Source organism: Antechinus flavipes, chromosome 2, assembly GCF_016432865.1.
Source record: "Antechinus flavipes isolate AdamAnt ecotype Samford, QLD, Australia chromosome 2, AdamAnt_v2, whole genome shotgun sequence".
NCBI classification, from domain to species: Eukaryota; Metazoa; Chordata; class Mammalia; order Dasyuromorphia; family Dasyuridae; genus Antechinus; species Antechinus flavipes.
Window position 1 is genome coordinate 29,016,893 of NC_067399.1, and position 20,133 is coordinate 29,037,025.

Below are 20,133 nucleotides of genomic sequence, written 5' to 3' on the forward strand. Positions count from 1 at the left end.
TGCTTAAGTAGTGCTGAATCTGACATTACAAAATACTGAATGAAATTTGTTTTTGATTAAGTCTAGTTACTTTGCAACATTTAGCCTAAAAATAGAGGTTATAGGAAGAAAAAATAAAACTGAAAGGAGAGAGGAATGAAAGCAGCATTTATTAAAGCACAACTATGTATCAAGTAGTGTGCTAAGCATTTTACAAATATCTCATTTGATCCTCACAAGAACCCTCAAAAGTGGTGAGGGGGGAGAGGGATACTAACATGCTCCTTTTATATTTGAGGCAACTGGGGAGTCATTCAGATAGTATCTGAACCTGAATTTGAAATTAGTTTTTCCTGACTCAAGGCTCAGCTATTAAGGGTCTAGGTTTTGTGAGTTTGTTAAGCATGTTACTTTACATTGGCTTATTTCTTTCTGTTCTCAGCTGTAATGGAGAGAAAGTAAATTAATTGAAGAATGCATGATATGTTTATTTCCAGCTTATCTGAAAATAAATTAAGGGCAGAAAAACATCATGATATATAGAATAGAGAGCTAGGCTTGAAGCTAAAAAGACCTGTTTTACATTCTGACCTTATTACATACAAGCAGGATAAATCAAGTAACCTCAGAGTCCTGTACTTCAGTTGTATCCAACTCAAATACAAATGGGACCTATGACTTGTGAGTACAGTGGATTTTGAGTAGGGAGAAGCTTAGGCAAGTAGACTCACTAGTAGACTATTTGCAATAATACATGTGTGAGGTTTTGAGAGCCTGAAATAGAATGGATATAGTGTCAGAAGACTTAAGAATGGATTCAAGAGATGCTGTAAAGGTGTTAGCAGGCTTTGGAAAGATTTTGAATATGGGGACAGGAGAAAAAGTGACAAATCTAGAATGATGACTTGATTGCTTCCTGAAAGGTCAGAAAAATATTTTAGTTTTAGGAGGATAATTAGTTCTGTTTTGGATAAATTGAGATCAAGATATCTATTAGACCTCAAGTTTGAAAAGTTTGAAAGATAGTTGGAGGTGAGAAATTGGAGGTCAGTAGAGAGACTGGAGCCAGAAAGATTTAGATGGTAATTAAATCCATGGGAACTGATATTTCACTAAATGAAATAGTATGGAGTAATAAGAAAAGAGGATCCAGGACAGATCCTGAGGGACCTCTATAGTAGAAGAAAATCTAGCAAAGGAGACAGAGAAGTCGTGTGACAAAGCCAAAAAGAGCAGTGTATCCTGAAAATGTAGAAGACAGTATCAAAGAGGAAAGAGAGGCCAGTAGTGTCAAAGGCTGCAAGAAAGTCAAGGAGAATGAAGTTTGAGAAAAGGTCATCAGATTCAAAACAAAAAGATCCTTAGTAATTTTGGAGACAGTTGTTATGGTGAAATGATAAAGGCAGAAACCAGATTATAAAGAATTATGAAGAGAATGAGAAGAAAGTAGAAGCAGCTATTGTGGACAACTTGACTCAGTTGTTGAAATAGCTTAATACCTGACTTCATTGTATCAAATTCCTTTTGTGTTTATTCTTCACTTGTGCTCACTCTTCATGACCCTATTTTGGAGTTTGCTTTACAAAGATACTGAAATTAAATGCCTTTTCATTCTCCATCTCATTTTTGCAGATAAGAAAACTGAGGCATTTTGGTGACTTTTTCAGGGTTATACATCTAATAAGTTTTGAATGCCAAATTTGAACTTTGGAAGATGGATCTTTCTCATTCCAAGTCCAGAGATGTAACCATTGTGCCACCTACCTGACTTAATCTATCCCTACGGTAGTCTATCTTTTGTTGATCCAAGAGAGTGATCTTCCTAAAATAAAGATCTAAGTCACTATCCTAAAGAGTAAGTGATATTATTTTCCAAGGACCTACTTTATCAAATATATAATACCTTTTTTGGGACTTTTAACCCCCCTTTACAATCTGTCTTTTTTTACAATTTACTTTCCCCTCCCCTCAAACTCTCTCTCTCTCTTTCTGTCTCTCTCTCTCTCTCTCTCTGTTTCTCTCTCTGTCTCTGTCTCTCTGTCTCTCTCTGTGTCTCTCTCCCTTTCTGTGTCTCTCTCTGACTCTCTGTTTCTCTCTCTGTCTTTCTCTCTCTCTCTCTCTCTCTCTCTCTCTCTCTGTCTCATACACACACACACACACACACACACACACACACACACACACTTCAATTCAACAATATTGGCTTCTTATTATTTCTTGCACTTGAAATTCATCTCCAGTCTATGGGCATTTACATTGAGTATTCCCATGTTTGGAATGGTCTACTTCCTCATTTCCAGTTCTTTTTCTCCCATTCTTACTTCAAGTACCACCTGAAATATTAACTTCTGTAAGATGTGTCTTAATTCTGTTGCCTTTTCTTTTTTGATGATGATTTTTTTTGATAATGATAGCTCTGAAGAGGGCCATGTGTACGGAAACAAGTAATCTTACCTTGTAGGTGTTAACTCAGTGGAATTAAGATAATGATTCACTTGGACAAAAACTGCTGCATGGGTGGTACTGATTGTGTCACTGCCCCTCCCTTCTCCTCCTTCTTCCTCCACCCATGAAGGGGAAGTTGAGGAGGGAGGATGATGAGATGGGGAATATTCAAATGTCTCCTGCTGTGAAGCACCACATTCCTTAATTTCATCAGCATTGTACTTAACTCCTTTCTTGTCTAATTCTTCATGCTTTTCAGCTATTTTGTCAATACCATCTCCCTCCTGCTCTTTCTCCTTTTTCCTTACTCCAAAACTTCCCTAAAGCCAATTGTATTGATATATATATATATATATATAGAGAGAGAGAGAGAGAGAGATATAGAGATAGATAGAGATATAGATATGTAATAGTTCCTTAGGAATTGAATCAGGACCATTATCATTGTTATATTCAATTAGTTGCTCTCCCATTAGTTTTCACTTATATGGCTCTAATGTTTCTTCCTTAGAGAACCAAGGAGATGTGTACTGTAATGTTTCTAAGAGTTAAATGATCTGCTTCCTAGTTACAATCAAAGCTTGGTTCTTTATTAGCTTAACTATGCATTCTACACACTTCTCCTGGGGTAGAGAAGATTCTTTTCTAAGCATTGGTTCCATTTCAGCTGAAAAACTAGTTTAACCCTTACCAAAGTTTCCTGTTTGTCTATTTTTGTATTCATCTTATTTCTGGGTCATGGGGACTTCTCCCCTGAACTCACAATCCTGTCAGTCAGACTGCTGAGTGTAAATCTTTATATCCACATTTGGGTGCCAAAATGCAATGTCTGTGCTAGCTTTCTGGAGGTCTTGGACCAGCCTTATTTTCAGCAGAATAATCACCACAAGAATAGTCAGGAATAAAGTCCAAAGTCTTTATTATCTCTTTCACAGCCTGCCTCCTTCACCTGGGTCTAGGCCAACTTTCTGGGGGACCTTCATATGAATATTGGTTTCAGTGGAGAGGGTCTCTGTCTTCAAATCTTTTCGAGTTCTCCTCTAGGTCTGACTCTGACCTCTTAAATACTCTATTACAATAAAATCTATTCATCATATTGAGTACAAGCCAATCATTATATCAATAGAGAACAATTTTTTGTTGTAAGATTAAATCAAACATACTGAACTAAAGAACTGTTAATCGCCATGCTAAATTAGATAACCATTGTCTTATCAATCCCACTGAGTTAACACCATGTTATAAGAATCCTTGCCTCAATTCTTGCCTCAAGTATATTTCTCCAGAGTTCTGGCCCATTACATTGATCTCTAATTTCTGTTACATATAACAGAATGATATATAATTGCATGTTATTTCCACCATTACATTGTGAGTTCCTTTAAATTATTTGTTAGCTTTTGCTTTTCTTTATATCTACTAATCTATTCTCTTAATATTTCTTGACTGAGGGATGTTTCATAATGATAACCCATATAGATGTGAGAGAATAATCTGAGTGAAATATAAAGAGAAGGCAGTAGGTCAAGAATAGCCATGAATTCTGATAAGTAAATCTCTCTCCAGAAAACAAAAAGGGGGATAGTGATGAGAAGGTCTCAGAAAGGATCAAGGTCCATGTATTAAGTTATTAACCCTCAATATCTCTAAAGTAACAATATTTAAAAGCAATAATATTAGCACATTAGTCCCCGGTGGGGAAAGAGATTAAATAAAGATTATGCTTTATTCAGTGGAACTAGAAGATTGAAATAATTTTTGAATTCTCAAATGGTTCTAGGAATATCCCCATTTTAAATCCCCTATACCTTATAAGTATTCACTGTAAGTATGCAAATAAGTATCCACTAATTCTAACAAACCTTCAAATTACTTATCTTCCCTCTTATCATTCTTGCTTTCTTGCTAATCTTAAAACTGTAATTATTTATGGAGTCCTTCTCTAATGACTAGAAACAGGACCATATCTCCTCTACATTCCAGAACAAAACAAAACAAAACAAAACAAAAACAACAAACACACACACACACACACACACACACACACACCCTTCTCTTCTTGATCCATGTATTGCTAGTAGCTAATCCTCTATCTCTCCTCCCCCCCCTCCCCACTGAATGCCTAGAAATTATTCTGTAATCGTTACTTCCACTTCTTTTCCTCTAATTTGTTTGTCGATTCTGTATGATCTGGTTTCCTACTTTAATACTCAATAGAAATCATTTCCCTCCACTTATTATCTCTTAATCAACAGTTCCAATGGTCTAGTCTCAATTCTACCTGACCTTTGACTACTGCTGCCTTTGACCATGCACAAACAGTTTTTTTTTTCTTTCATTGTGTACTTAGGATATATGAAACTGATGTCTTCTCTTTCTTTTCCTACCTATCTAATAATTTCTCATTACCCTTTGCTTATTCATCATGTAAGATATTCCATAATGTATAGAGATCCATAAAATATTTTTTTTGAGATTTTTTTTTCTTCTCTCACACTAACATATCTCTTAATTATCTCATTAATTCCAGTGGTATTAAATATATAAATTATATATATTTAGATAGAGGATTTTCAGATCTTTATATCACAGCCTATTCTTTACCCCAACAAACATTTGCAGATTTCCAATTTCCTATTAGATATTTTGAACTTTGTGCCCCATGGACATCTTAAACTCAGCTTGTTTAAAACTAAATTCCTTATCTTTTCCCAAATTTCATCCCCATTTTTCTAACTTTCTTATTAATTCCAAGCATATGACCAAACTTCCAGTCACTCCAGGGTTAAACTGTCAGAGATGTTGAGAAATAAATAAAATAGAGGTTTATTAGAATTCATGAATACTTATTTGCATATATATGGTGAATACCTGTAAGGTATATGGGATTTAAAATGGGGATATTCTAAGTACCATTTGAGATTTCAAGAATTATTCTAATCTTCCAGCCCCAGTGAACAAATCCTAATGCTTATTAAATCCCTTTTTCCACCCTGGGTTAATGTACTAATATTATTGCTATTCTAGATTATTACTTTAGAGATATTAAGGATTATTAGCAATAATAGATGTCCTCTTCAATACTTGTCTCCTCTCCATATTTAATTATTTGACAAGTCCTATGATTTATGTTTTTGTCACATTGCTTTGTATACCCTTTCTTCTTTTTCTGACACTCTTCCTTAGTTGTAATGTCCTGGCTAGCTTTCTGGAGGTCCTCCAGAAGACCTTGGTCTCAGTAGACTAGAACCACAAGAATGGAGAAGAATAGAGTCTTTATAGTCTCATTCACAGTTTGTCTCTTTCACAGTCTATATATGTCATAGTCTGACCCAGTCTCAGTCTATCCCAGTCTCATTCAGCAGTCTGGCAGTCTCCCTCTTAATGCAAGAGGCAGGACAGCCACCACAAGGATAAGTCAAAGATAGAATGTCTATCTTCCAGTCCTTCTTAGTCCTTATATACCTTTTTGTGATTACATCATTACAGCTTATTGATTATGTGTGAACTTAGAGAACCATTACATCACCATACTAAGTACTAAGTATACATGTGAACTAGAGGACCATTGTCTCTTCAATTCCACTGAGTTAACACCTTGTTTCAAGTATACATCTCCAGAGTTCAGGTTCTCTACACTAAGTGTAAAATCTTATTGTCTCAGGGCTGGACTGTGACTCTTACCACCTCAGATTTCTTCTCTATTAGATCCATTCTCTACTCAAATTCATAAAATATATAACCATTTTGATCCCAAAAACTTCCCTATTGCACAAAGGATCAAATATTCGATTCATTTTTTTTTAAACTTTTCATCCTCTGGACTTAGCCATTTCAAATAATTTCACTGCTTCAATCTTCTATTATATTATTTGATGATCTATTGCCATTGTTCTTATTAATCATATTAGAAACACTATCTCTGTGTTTAAAAAAGTTTATTTTTCCTCAAATTGAATGCAATTTTAACATTTTTTTTTTAATTTTCAGTTCAACCACAAAATTATGTGATGATCCAACACTGATTGATGGGGCTCTTTTCAATAATGTAGTGATTAGTCCAATAGACTTGTGATGGAGAGAGCATTTAGAAACAGACATATGGAGACTGAATGTGGATTATAACATATTATTTCACTTTTTTGTTGTTTTCTGGCCTTTTTTCTTCTTTCTCACTTTTTTTTTCCTTTTCGATCTCATTTTTCTTCTACAGCATGAGAAATGTAAAAATATGTATAGAAGAATTACTCATGTTTAATATTGGATTACTAAGGAAGGAGGTAGGAAAAAAATTGAAATACAAGGTTTTGTGAAGATGAAAAAAAAATCTCATTCAAAAATTTCTTTCACCTCTTTCCTCCCTTAGACAGTAAAGCAATTTGGTGGAGGTTATATGGGTGCAATCATGTAAAATATATTGTCATATCAGTCATGTTGAGAAAGAAGCAAAAGACTAAAAGAAAAAAAATGAAAAAAGTGAAAATAATATAGTTTGATCTACCTTCAAATTCCATTAGTTCTTTGTCTGGATGTGGATAACATTTTTCATTATGAGTCCTTTGGCATTGACTTGAAAAATTTTATTGCTGAGAATAGATAAGTCATTCAGTTCTCCATCATACAATATTGCTATTACTGTGTACAATGTTCTTCTGATTTTGCTTACTTTATTTTTACCAGTTTGCATAAGTCTTTTCAGGTTTTTTTTTGACAGTATCCTGATCATCATTTCCTGCAACAAAACAGTATTTCATTATAATCATATAATACAATTTGGTCAGCCATTCTCCCATTGATGAACATTCCTAAATTTCCAATTTTTATCACCCCAAAAAAGCTGCTATGAATATATATATATATATATATATATATATATATATATAATATATATATATATGTGTGTGTGTGTGTGTGTGTGTGTGTGTGTGTGTGTGTGTGTGTGTGTATTTGCACAAAGAGAACCACCCCTTTAAAAACAAACAAAAACAGACCTCTGTCTTTTAACTAAAAACCTAGATACTCTCCCTATTGATTTATGCTTCCTAATTTCCCTGCGTTCCTTAATATCTCAAATAAAATCCTAACATGTACCAGTTTCCTTAATTTAAAATATTAGTGACTTCCATATGTTACTTAAATCCAATTTATCATATATTTAACTTGTTTATAAATACTTATTTATATATTGCATAACCGAATATTCTATAAATGTTTTGGGAGCAATGACTATCTTTAACCTTCCTTTATATCTCCTGTACTTTGCACAATGCCTGGGACATAATAGGTGATTAATAAATGCTTATTGATTGTTAGCTGACTAATTCCTAATTCAAGGCAATTTGCTTGTATGTCTGCAGAAATGTCATTTAAATGCTACATAATTATTCCTAAATCACTCAAATTAATGGGATTAGTAACCAATGCTTGCGTTGTAATAGTTTCAGTTATCTAAAAAGATGAAATGCAATTGTTAAAAACTTAACTAGTGTCAGTTCATTGGAATTATAAAATAATTACTGAAAGGAATTCCAAATTGGGGAAAAATAGAAATGAGGCATTCAAAATTAAATACAAATGAATCTATACATAATGGATTCTGTAACTGTGAAAACAGTATCATTCAACAGAGTATTGTCAGAGACAGCTGGTTCCACAGGAAACATGTTTATTCACATGTGGTAAGCAATATGTTGACAATATGTAGACTGAACCCCTAGAGAGTTAACACTGATAAATCTCATGTGTTAGCTCAGGTCATCAGAACCCATCTGGTTTCATCCTTGGCAATCAGTCAACATTACATCATTATATGGAAACATTATGATAGTTGAGTTAGAATGTATTAGCAAGTGTTCAATAAATAGTTACTGATTGAAAAATTAAAATGAACTCTCATATCTTTAAATTACCAATCCAATTAACTATCAGTACATTAGTTAACAGATCTCTTATTGTAGTTATTCATCTGTATTAAAGACAAAATGCATGAAAAGTGTGACATTCAATACATTGAAACAAAGGCCAAGATATGATGGTGCATGGCAATGCCAATCATGACAATAATATTTTATCATTCAGGCGATAAGGAATCTCTTGTTTTCCTTTGTTTTTCTGAGCTGAGGAAAGGTATGGCCAGATTTGTAGTTAGTAATATTATTTTGACAATTGTATGTATTATGAATAGGGGAAAGTAGCTTTAATTAGCAGGTCATTGCAATAGTGCAAATGATGAGAATATCAACTAAGATATGAGCCTTCTGATTTTGGGGAAGTTTTTAGATGTAAGAAATTATATAGAGGAATGAAATAATAGAATGTATGGACTGATTACATAGAGAGTACAAAGAAGAAAAAAGTTGAAAATATGTAAGGCACTAAAACAAAGTTACTAAAAGAATGGTAATAATCTCAAAAGAAATAGGAATATTTGGAGAAAGAGTGAGCAAGGGAAGGAAAAAAAAAAGATTTGGACAAATTGACTTTGACATGACTATTGAACATCTGCATGTAATTGTCCAAAACTTTAGTAACAAACTCAAATACAAAACTGGGGGCACTAACGTATATGTAAGGATCCCTGTGGGACACATATTGGTTTAGTTTTAAACTATAATATTATCTATATTTATTGTATTTTTATTTGGTTATGTATTTCCCAATTACATTGTGATCTATTTTAATGACGGCAAGGGATTTGAGGGTATTGCAATCGGCATGAGGCCCATAAGCCACATATATCACAGAAAACAGTTAGAAATGAAGAACTGAAATTGAAAAAAAAAAAAAAATAGGGATGGTTGTATATCTATAAAGGATTTATCAAGGTAAGGAATGAGGAAAGCCTGTGGTAAAATTCTCTCCTTTAATATTGAAAAAGCTTTAGTATCTTCACTTTGCCTTTATCCACTGTTTTGTGAAATCTCAAAGTCACTTAAGTTTGGAGAAATCTCAAGATTACTTCCCTCTGCCAAGGAGTCACTCATATTAAAAAACGTCAAAAAAACTTTTTTTCTCTCTTCAGTGTCTCTTGAGTCTTCCAAACCTTCAGTCAGCAAACTTTCAACCACAATCTATTTTCTCTTGATCTCTTCTTTCAATTAAAAACAGGGGTCTTAATCTTTAATCCTCCTTTTCATTCCCTCCAAATTGTGTATTAGCTAGAAAAGAATCAAAGTTTTGCATGTTTTGCTACCAAGAGCCTTGAATTTGATTTCTTTTACCACTATACATTGCTAGATAAATCATTTATCTAGATATTTCTCAATTTATTTCATTGTAACAGTCAACGACAGACATTTTTAATAAGGAAACTTAAATTGTGTATGTATATTACACCTATACATATGCACACATATTTTGCATACACACATTATACACATGTGTATGTACATATACACACATCCAAATATTAACAATTTTGTGTGTACTTATCTATGAGGAGAATACAAGGAGTATAATTTTCCTTATATTATAGATCAGGGGTCCTCAAACTACGGCCCGTGGGCCAGATGCGGCCTGCTGAGGACATTTATGCAGTCCACCGGGTTATGGCAAAATCAGACTGGAAGTGACATTCGACCTAAACTCCCGTTAGCAACGCTCACTTCCAGCACTGGGCTGAGGCAGCAGAGACAGAGTGTGAGATGATACCAAGGTGAGGTGAGTTCCCAGGCCGGGGTGTGTGGTGTGGGGAAGGGAGAGAGATGCAGAAGAAGGAGAACTGATGGCCTGAGGCCTTGTACAGTAATGGCAGCCATCACAACAGACAGGAGCGGGGAAGGTACAGTGCATGCTGCGCATGTCACGGCTACTGCAGGGGAATTCACTGCAGCAGTGAAGGTTGGAAGTGGGAGAGCAAAGAGCGGGAGAGAGAGTGTGGGAAAACAGAGGCATAACAGTGCAGAGGCAGCATGGAGGAAGTTGGGCATTGCAGTCTGTATGTCTCTGTGTGGGCAAAATTATTGCTGATATATTGTTTTTGTAGCGCTGTATGTGTATGTGTGTGTGTGTGTGTGTGTGTGTGTGTGTTGGTATTTTATTAATAGTAATTTGGAATCCCAAGAAAATAATGATGTCAAGAAAAAGGAAAATTGACTCAGAGTGTAGGATATTCAAAGAACAGTGGGCTTATGATTACTTTTTCATGCAGTACAAGGAAAGAGCTGTATGGCTGATATGCTAGACACTATATTCTGTGTTCAAAGAATATAATTTGTGTCGACACTATGAAACTCAACATAAAGATAAATATGACTGGTTGGAGAAGTGAGAAAAGATAAAATATTATAACTGAAAAATACATTGACAACTCAGCAAAATACTTTTGTGAAGCAGAAGCAGCTAAATATTTCATCACTGTGAGCAAGTTTTCAGTTGCCAAGCTAATAGCATGCACTGGCAGACCATTTGAGGAGGGAGAATTTGTTAAAGAATACCTTCTTTTTGTTGCCAAAGAGATGTGTCCAGAGAAGGCCAATTTATTTAGTACAGTAAGTCTTTCAGCACCTACAATTACACGGAGGATTGAAGAAATGGGAGACAATCTGCACCAGCATTTGCAAAACTCCATAAAAAAAAAAAAAATTCATATTTTTCCTTGGCACTCAAGGAAAGCAATGATGTTCGTGATTCTGCACAACTTCTATTTTTTTTTATTTGTGGGATGAATGATTATTTAGAAGTCATAGAAGAGCTTGCTGCACTGCAAAGCATCAAAGGAACAACTACAGGAGAGGATATCTACGCAAAGGCTTGCCAAACTATAAATGGTTTGGAGCTGGACTGGGCTAAACTAGCCAGCATGACAACTGATGGTGCTTCTAGCATACTGGGGTCTAAGAAAGGAGTAATTGCTCGCATTAACCAAGAGATGGACAAACATAACCATTCTCATCCAATAGCCATATACTGCCTCATCCATGCCAGCAACCGCTGTGTAGTAAATCACTGAAGTGGGACTCTGTTCATTAGAGCTAATGCACTAAATCACAGACAATTTCAGGAATTTCTGTCTGAGCTAAATGTTGAGTATGAAGATGCTCTGTATCGCACAGAAGTCCATTGGCTGAGTCGAGGGAGAGTTTTGAAACGTTTCTATGACTTACTTCCACAGATTACAACTGTTCTGCTTTCACAAAACAAAGAAGTACCAGAGCTCAATGATATAGAATGGAAATGGCACCCTGCCTTTCTAACAGATGTAATAGAGCTACTCAACAATTTCAATATGCAACTTCAAGGAAGGGGGAAGTTCATCTGTGATATGCAATCACATGTCAAAGCATTTGAAGTAAAATTAGGCCTTCTTATCAAACAAGTGAAGGAGGAAAACTTCTGCCGTCTCCCCACAACTCAAAATCTGTTAGTGGAAAAACTGCTGATTGCATTCCCAAACAAAACATGTGTGGATTCACTGGAAAAATTGCAAAAGGAATTCCAATATAGATTTAAAGAGCTTCATCTCCATGAACAGCTTTTCTGTAACCCATTTTCTATTGACATTGAAAATGTGGATACAATTGACCAAATGGAACTGGCTGAACTGCAGAATTGTGACCTTCTGAAAGATGCATTCAAGTGAAGCAGCCTTCATAATTTCTATGCATCTCTCCTCTCTGAGACATATCCTCATCTCAGGAACCATGCACTCAAAATGGCAACCATCTTTGGCAGCACTTACATCTGTGAACAGACTTTTTCTAGAATGAAACATTTGAAATCTTCACCCAGATCAAGACTAATGGATGCACACTTGTATCACTTGTTATGACTAGCGGTGACAAATATGAAACCATACATTGACCATCTCATTAGCCAAAAGCAGGCCCATAGTTCCCATTGAAATACTGGTGTGTTTGTTGATTTAACTTTACTTCATTTTAAATATTGTATTTGTTCCGGTTTTGTTTCTTCACTTCAAAATAAGATATATGCAGCATGCATAGTTTTTTTTTGTTTTTACTATAGTCTGGCCCTCCAACAGTCTGAAGGAACAGTGAACTGGCCCCCTATTTAAAAAGTTTGAGGACCCCTGCTATAGATATTGTATCTCAGAAATGTATACATGTTTGTATCTCCAGTAAGTTGCAGAAGTAGGGCTCACATTGAGTTTCTTGTGATTTAATTCATTTTTCTATGTATGAAACTGAGTTTGTATTTTAATGTTTTGCCTCCATTGAAATGACAAAACAATTCACTTTCACTCAGAACTTTAATCAAAGCAATACTATTGTTTCTACTGGAAAAGAGAGGTCAATAACTCCCCTTATATTTTTTTCACTGACCATTTTGGTAAAATTCTAAAACAAAGTACCTTTCTGTAGCACTCACTGTCTTTTATGTGTTAATTCCTTGGAAACACTAGACTATTTCATGTGTGTTTCCAGCTATCAAGATAATTTTTGACATGTATTAAAAAATATAAAGATTTTTTATTCATTCATCTTTGCACACATGTCAGAGATTGACCTAATCGTGAAAACTCAAAAATACAATGTCTATTATTAGGAAAGTTATCTATTATATAGCTTAGATTACAAATAAATGTTTTGTCTTTGACTTCTATTAGAAAGAATTCTTTACTCAATCCATCTCTCTTAATATTTTATAAGATTGTCACATTCTCTACTAGACCAATTATACCTCGAGATTCATTATACTAAGGATATTCTCCAAACTGACAATTAAAGTCTAATAAACAGAGCCATTTATTGCCCACCTTGCTCAAGGGAACTCTTACTTTTGAGGTTTGTTATTACCTAGCACACTAAGCCCTCCAATGGAAATCATTGTCTTTAATCTGTATAGAATACCTTGGGAAAACAGATTTTTTTTTTTAATCTAGGGGCAGCTTATCTGCAATGAAAGTTACTGATTAAATCAATGTATCTATATATATTACTGTAATGGAGAAAACAAGTTTTATCCCTGATACAAACAAAAAAAGCAAAAATCTTCCTCAAACAAGTCCTATACTTCAGCATCAAACTGAAAATGGACACATTTTCTCCCTTATTTTAAATATGGAAAGATGGTATGATACATTGTGGTGTGCTCTTTCTCTAAAATATGATCATTCTCTGGGAACAGGTTTTTTGGGGGGCTTCTGGAGTCAGCCTTAGTTTCAGTTCAGATCAATAATCAACTCAAATGCAGCCAGCTGATAAAAGTTCAAATCCTTTATTGTCTCTTCCAAAATGGCCTAGTTAGTATTCTTAGAGACCTATATACTTTCTTGGTTCCACGAGCTCTTGCAGCTTTTGTCTCTTCCAGCTTCAGCTTCAGCTTCAACTTCAGTTTCAGTTTCAGCCTCCAGCTCCCTCTGAATCTCCAGTTCTCAATCTCTTCAACTGACTCCTCCACTGACTCAGCTTCTTTTATGCTCTTTTAGAGGTGTAAACTCAAAGGTTGACTCCTCCTCCGAAAGTGGGATTGTGGGAGGTATAATTTGAATCTCTTGGACTTGTGAACTCTAATGTGTGAGCTCTAATCTGTAAACTCTATTAAAGGTGTGACCTCCAAAGGTGTGAACCAATTACATAAGCATTGTTTCTATCAATTCCAGTGAGTTTCAAGTTTACCTTGTTTCAAGTTCTGGCCCATAACAATACATAATACAATAACCTTGTTCAAAGATACATTGATATTTGTTTCTCTTAAATTCTAGAATACAACATAATATGGAAAGCTTGAACATTATACAAAAAAAAAAAAAAAAAAAAGACATAATGCCCATCACCTGGTTTTGTCTAAGGTCCACCTAAAATCTCATCTTCTGTATGAAAACTTTTCTGATCCTCCTTGATTTTATTGCCTTCCAACTGGAATTGCCTCCAATCTATACTATATATATTTCATTTCCATGTAGACATTTAAATGTTGTAAGGTCTTTGAAGGCAGACCTACTATACCCCAAAAGGGATACATTTCCAATCTTACTCCTTAATTATTACTGATCAACAAGATAAACACATAGACACATAGTCACATATATGTATATGCATATATAGGTATATATGACTATGAAAGTACATATATATGTGCGTGTGTGTGTGTATATATATATAAATATATATATATATGTATATATACTTATATATTTGTTTATTTTCTTGTTTGTCCATTCTTGGAATCCTTACTAACTGCTAACTAATTAGAGTTGATCTAATCTTACAAGAAGATGTTGGCCAGAACCTGAAACAAGGTACTAAGTAGAACTAATTAAGACAAGGCTTGTGTTCCCACCTTTACTCATTGGAGTCCACAAGTATGCCAGCTTCACAAAGTACACTTTCTAACTTCAAGGGAGTCCACACCTCCCTTAAAGCTCTTTGGGCCAGAGAGCACTATGGGAGAAAACCCATAATCCCATTCTCTCAGAAGGTTCACATATAAGGCGAGACAGCCATTCCAGAATACATTTTTCCTCTTGGCTGGCTGGTTGCAGAAGAGAGTTCAGCTGGACTCGAGAGGAGCGACTCTGGTGACAGACGAAAGGTTTTCAGAGGATACAGCTACGAGTGGAGAGTTCAGTGGACAACCAGATTCATCTTCATCTCATACCACTGTAGTTGGTGGCTGGGCTCCCCAGAAGGAGACAAGAGAGTCATTCCATCTCTGTGTTGGTTGGAGGCTGAAGAAAGCAGAGGCAGAGGTTGAAGGACAGAACCTTTGGATTTGGAGATATCCGAAGGGCTCCAAGCCTCTAAACCGGCTGTGCTTTGAGAAGAACAAGAACTCCAACATTTGAACTCATAACAGTCCATCTCTGTATTTATTAATGTATTTATTTCTCCTTTGCAAAGTAAACCAGGAGATATGGTTCCCAGATCTATGCCCTAATTTTGCAACTAAACAGATTTATGTACCATTGGCAAAGCATATACTCTCAGCCTCAATTTTTATAAAAGGGAGACAATAATGGTTGTAATACTTAAAGAGTTGTTATGATGGTGATGTGAATGTTTTTAAATAGATGTAACTGTATGTGCAACTATATATAATTTTAAGACTCTTAGGCTTACTATGTGTGTAATAGAGATTTAAATGTCTGTCTATTGAGAGACAGATATACATCTTTGCTTGCATTCATGTGGATAAATATAAATTGTATATACACACATGTATGTATGTATAGAGATATATATTTGTGAGTATATACAATGTGTTTATATATTTCTGTGTGAATATACATATAAACTATATACTGTATGAATATATCATCTATATAGACCATACTTATGAATTAGTGAATCTTGTTTCTTGCTGAATTTGACACCACTAGTCTAGAATATTTGAAGATTTAGGAATTTTTTCAGACTTTCACAGCCACTATGATTCAACATCAGGATTTGAAAAATCTTCCCTTATTCTTCAAGCTCTTCTGTGTCTTACAACACTCCGTACTGCTAATTTTAAAAGAACAAAAAGGGGAGAGGATGCTGAAGGATTCATTATTACTCTGTATAGTATAGTAAGTTTGTTTATACTATTTTTCCAGCAACAATTACAAATAAAAGGCAATTATATTAACTATGCTAAGCATTCTCACAGTACAAATGACCTCATTTTCAGAAAAAAATAAAGACATTTGAGTTCTGTAATATATTAGATCAGGAAGTTAATATTTATGACTTAATGTCTCCCCCTCTCTTTTTTATTTGTATTTTTTTAATTGGCAAAGCAAAAGATGAGTGGAAGAAATCTTTATAGAAATGAAAATGTATTTTGGGCTTGTAGTTAATTATAGCTTGTTTTGTTATAACAGCTTCCCTATGAATAGTCATAAGCCTAAATATCCCATTATGGTTTAATTATGCAGTCATTAAGAGAAGAAGATTACTAATGAAAGTCCCTATGAAAAATGTATATCATCTGCAAAACTCCAGCTAATAAAGCATGGATATTTTAAAACATTGTCCCAAAAAGATGAGTCTCATAGGATTTCAGTTTTGTATTTAATAGTTTCTTTCCCCCCCTTTTTTAATGTAAGCTACATTAATGATATAAAATTATGAGGGAGCTTACGTGAGGAAACCATTTCTGTAGTTACATTTTGAAATTATACTTCAGGATAAATATAGCATACAAGGTAGGTATTACTTGGCACCTGAGTGATTTTCTACCATCTGTTTTTACACAAAAAAATAATGAACTTCCGTGATTGTACATACAAGGCACATTAAACAACCACATGAATCATTTGAAATTCTATCTTCCTTATGGTGCCATCATAAATTGCCATATGAGTGTCCAGTAGGTCTGCTATTAGGGATACTGAAAATAGCTTCCTGTGCTCATTGCAGTGTTACCTCTACTTGGAATAAGTATGTTTAGGAGGGAGGTAGTCTGAGTTGTAATAACAGGTTGACTTTGCAAATAGTGGAAGAGGTAGACTCCCATACTGTAGGTTCATTAATGAAAATGTAAAATGCCAACTTGCATAGAATACTGTAGTAACAACTATTTTGAGGAGGACAATTCAGATTAGTTTATTGTTGAAATCTCTTCTTTTTTTAAAGTTTTGTACTTTTGCAAGTGTATGATATTTTAAAGAGATGACAATGATGATGAAAATGAAGAAAGATTTCCATGGTGCTTTAATCTTCACAAAGTGCTTTATATATGACAGCTACAGTTGTGTTGATTACCAGTTTTAAGACATTGAAGTCTTTCCACTGAGCTTCACAATTACTCATAAAAAAAATGATCTAAATACAAGTCATTCTCCAATTCATAAATAGTAAAAATATATGAACAGACAATTTTCAGATGAAGAAATTAAAACAATTTCTACTCGTGAAAAAATGATCTAAATGAATATTGATATGAAAAATGCAAATTAAGTCATCTCTGAGGAACCACTACATATCCCTCAGATTGACTAAGATGACAGGAAAAGATAATGAAAAATGTCGGAGGGGATGTGAGAAAACTGGGACCCTAATACATTGTTAGTGGTATTGTGAACTTATCCAGCCCTTCTGAAACTATGCCCAAAGAACTCTTAAACTGTACATACCCTTTGATCCAGCAGTGTCTCTACTGGACCAATATGCCAAAGAGATCATAAAGAAGGAAAAAAGACCCACGTGTGCAAAAACTATTGTAGCAGGACTTTTTATATTGGCAAGGAAAATGAAACAGAGTGCATGCTAATCAGTTGGAGAATGGTTGAATGAGTTATGATATATAAATGTTACAGAGTATTATTGTTCAATAAAAAATGATCAGCAGGATGATTTCAGAGAGTCATGAAGAGACTTACATGAACTGATGCTAAGTGAAGTAAGTAGAACCATTATACACAGCAACAAAAAGATTAGCTGATGATCAATTCTGATGAACAAATCAATAGTGAGGTGATTCAGACCAGTTCACATAGTCTTGTGATGGAGAGAGCCATCAGCAACCAAAGAGAGTACTATGTGCCTGGATATGGATAACAACATAGGATTTTCATATATTTTTTAGGTTGTTTACATACATTTTATTTTCTTTCTCATTTTTTCTTCCTTTTTGATCTGATTTTTCTTTTGCAACATGATCATTGGGGAAATATTTATAGAAGATTTGCCCATGTTTATTAAAGATTCAATTTCTTGTCATGTAGAAGAGGGGTTTGAGGGATGGAAGGGGACAAAAATTTGGAATGGTGCATTTTAGATGGTTTAATGTTAAAGACTGTATATGCATGTATTTTGAAAAGAAAAAAAAAGAAAAGAAAAAAAGAAATTTTAAAAATTGGTCTAATCATCAGTAATCATCATCAAAAAAGTACAAAAGATTAAATAAATGAAATATCGTTATTGTCCATATCATGGCTTTCCTTTAAATTGCTACTTTCCAAATTAAAAATGAATAAAATTATTAAAACTTTGTATGTGGGGTATGTGTGTTTGTGTAAGAGGAATAAAAACATTGATATAAAAATACTTCACTAAAAAAACATTCACTTTAAAATGTTAAAAAATATATATTTATATCAATTCATATCATTTTATCCTGAATATATCCTTTAGGTCTTATGTAGCTCCAAATTCATCCCTGCTAAGAAAGGATCCAGCTTCAGAAAAAAAAAAAAAAGGACAAATGGACCCAAATGTTCTGATAGCAGAAGGCAGCCTGCTGGGATTTTTTTCAGATTCCAATTTTGCACCTAGTAATTATTTCATTTAGGTCTTTCAATATTCAAGGAAATTACTTTTTTTTGTTAAAGACAGCTAAGGAAACAAATAAGGTTGTAAAATAGAAAATAAATGTTTATTAAAATTTAAAAATTACAGTCAATAGCACAAAAAAGTGAGATGAGAAAAACAAACAAAATGAAGGGAATAAAAAGTATTAAGGAAAGGAATGTTGGAAACTGGCCTTCTGGAGAAGTAAGGAATTGTCAAAAAAACTTGACATTTGTCCTTCTTTTTTGGACGGAGAAGGAAAGCAATTTGGGCTTCAGCAAAAGCAGAGTGTGTGGAGGACAGTCTCCTTACTTCCTTCCTCCAATTCTGGTAACAATTCATACATCTTCGTTTTCACATCTTCTGGCTGCTGTAGAAATTGACAGGCTCCTACGGTCCCTTGGAACTCCTTGTCCTGAATGTCCACATGAATCTGAAAGACTGGCTGCAAAATATCCTGGTTTCTGGAACAGATCTAGACTTCTTTCAACTCTGAAGAAAAAGCCAGTTTGGCCATCAGTAAAAACAGAGTGTATGGAGCAAAGTCCTATCATTTTTATCTTCTAATTTCAGTAACAGTTCATCTATCTGGCTTTCCATGTCTTCCATCCGCTGTATACACTGACAGAGCTCACAGATGAGAAAGGCTCCTAGAGTGGCTTCTTCCTCATTGTCCTCAATATCCACATTGATGACATGAACTGGCCTCAGAGACCCCTGATCTCGGGAATTTAAATGTTCTATTACCTTGTCATAGACTCTCTCTTCACAGGTAATGATGAGATCAAACTCATCCCTGCAATTCTGGAACCTCTCTGGCCGGGGCTTGAGTCTCTTATTTCTGCTTAACATGTTCAAAACCCCATTACTTGTATAGAGCTTTTGATCTTTCTTAAGAAGATCATTGTACATCTGATGATATGTCGTTTTGAAATCATAGACATTAGGCTGGTATGGCGTGGGTCCTGGTAGATTTACACAAGTTCCTGCTCCAAAAGATCTGACACGGAATCCTCTTTTTTTGAGGATGCGGTGAGCCTCCATGCTGCGGTTCTGGTTACTGGAGCACACCACAGCCACTTTCAGGGGAGAAGAGGGCATGCTAGTGGTGAGAGCAACTGCAATGACAAGTCTGGTGAAAGCAGCAGCTAAGAGGAGACTGGGGTAACCAGTGGACTGCTAAAGCAACAGTCTCAGCTGGGCAAGCAGAATGGAGCTGCACCTGCAGGCAAGCTGAATAAATAGGTACCTTGGCTTGAGATCTTCTTGACTGGAGGGACAAAGCTGGGAGAAGCAGCAGCTAGAGGAGACTAGGGGAACCAGTGGAGAGCTAAAGCCACAGCTTCAGCTGACAGCAGAATGAAGCTGCACCTACAGCCAGGCTGTATAAATAGTGCTTTGAGTTGACACTTTCCTGATCTCATTCTGAAAGACAAAGGCTTCAAAGCTTGAGGCCCCACCAAAGTGAATTATTGCTGAGGTGTTAAGCTGAGGTGTGAACTCAGGCTGCTTGAATCAGTTGTATTTGTTATTA

The 20,133-nt window shown here is 35.0% G+C and overlaps 1 protein-coding gene across 1 annotated transcript; it reads right to left on the bottom strand.

Annotated features, from left to right (window-relative positions):
• Nucleotides 1-19,115: 19,115 nt before the first annotated feature.
• Nucleotides 19,116-19,700, bottom strand: LOC127552342 (RNA polymerase II subunit A C-terminal domain phosphatase SSU72-like). Its single transcript, XM_051982902.1, has one exon. The coding sequence runs from the start codon at nt 19,698-19,700 to the stop codon at nt 19,116-19,118; it is 585 nt and encodes a 194-aa protein (XP_051838862.1).
• Nucleotides 19,701-20,133: the final 433 nt, after the last annotated feature.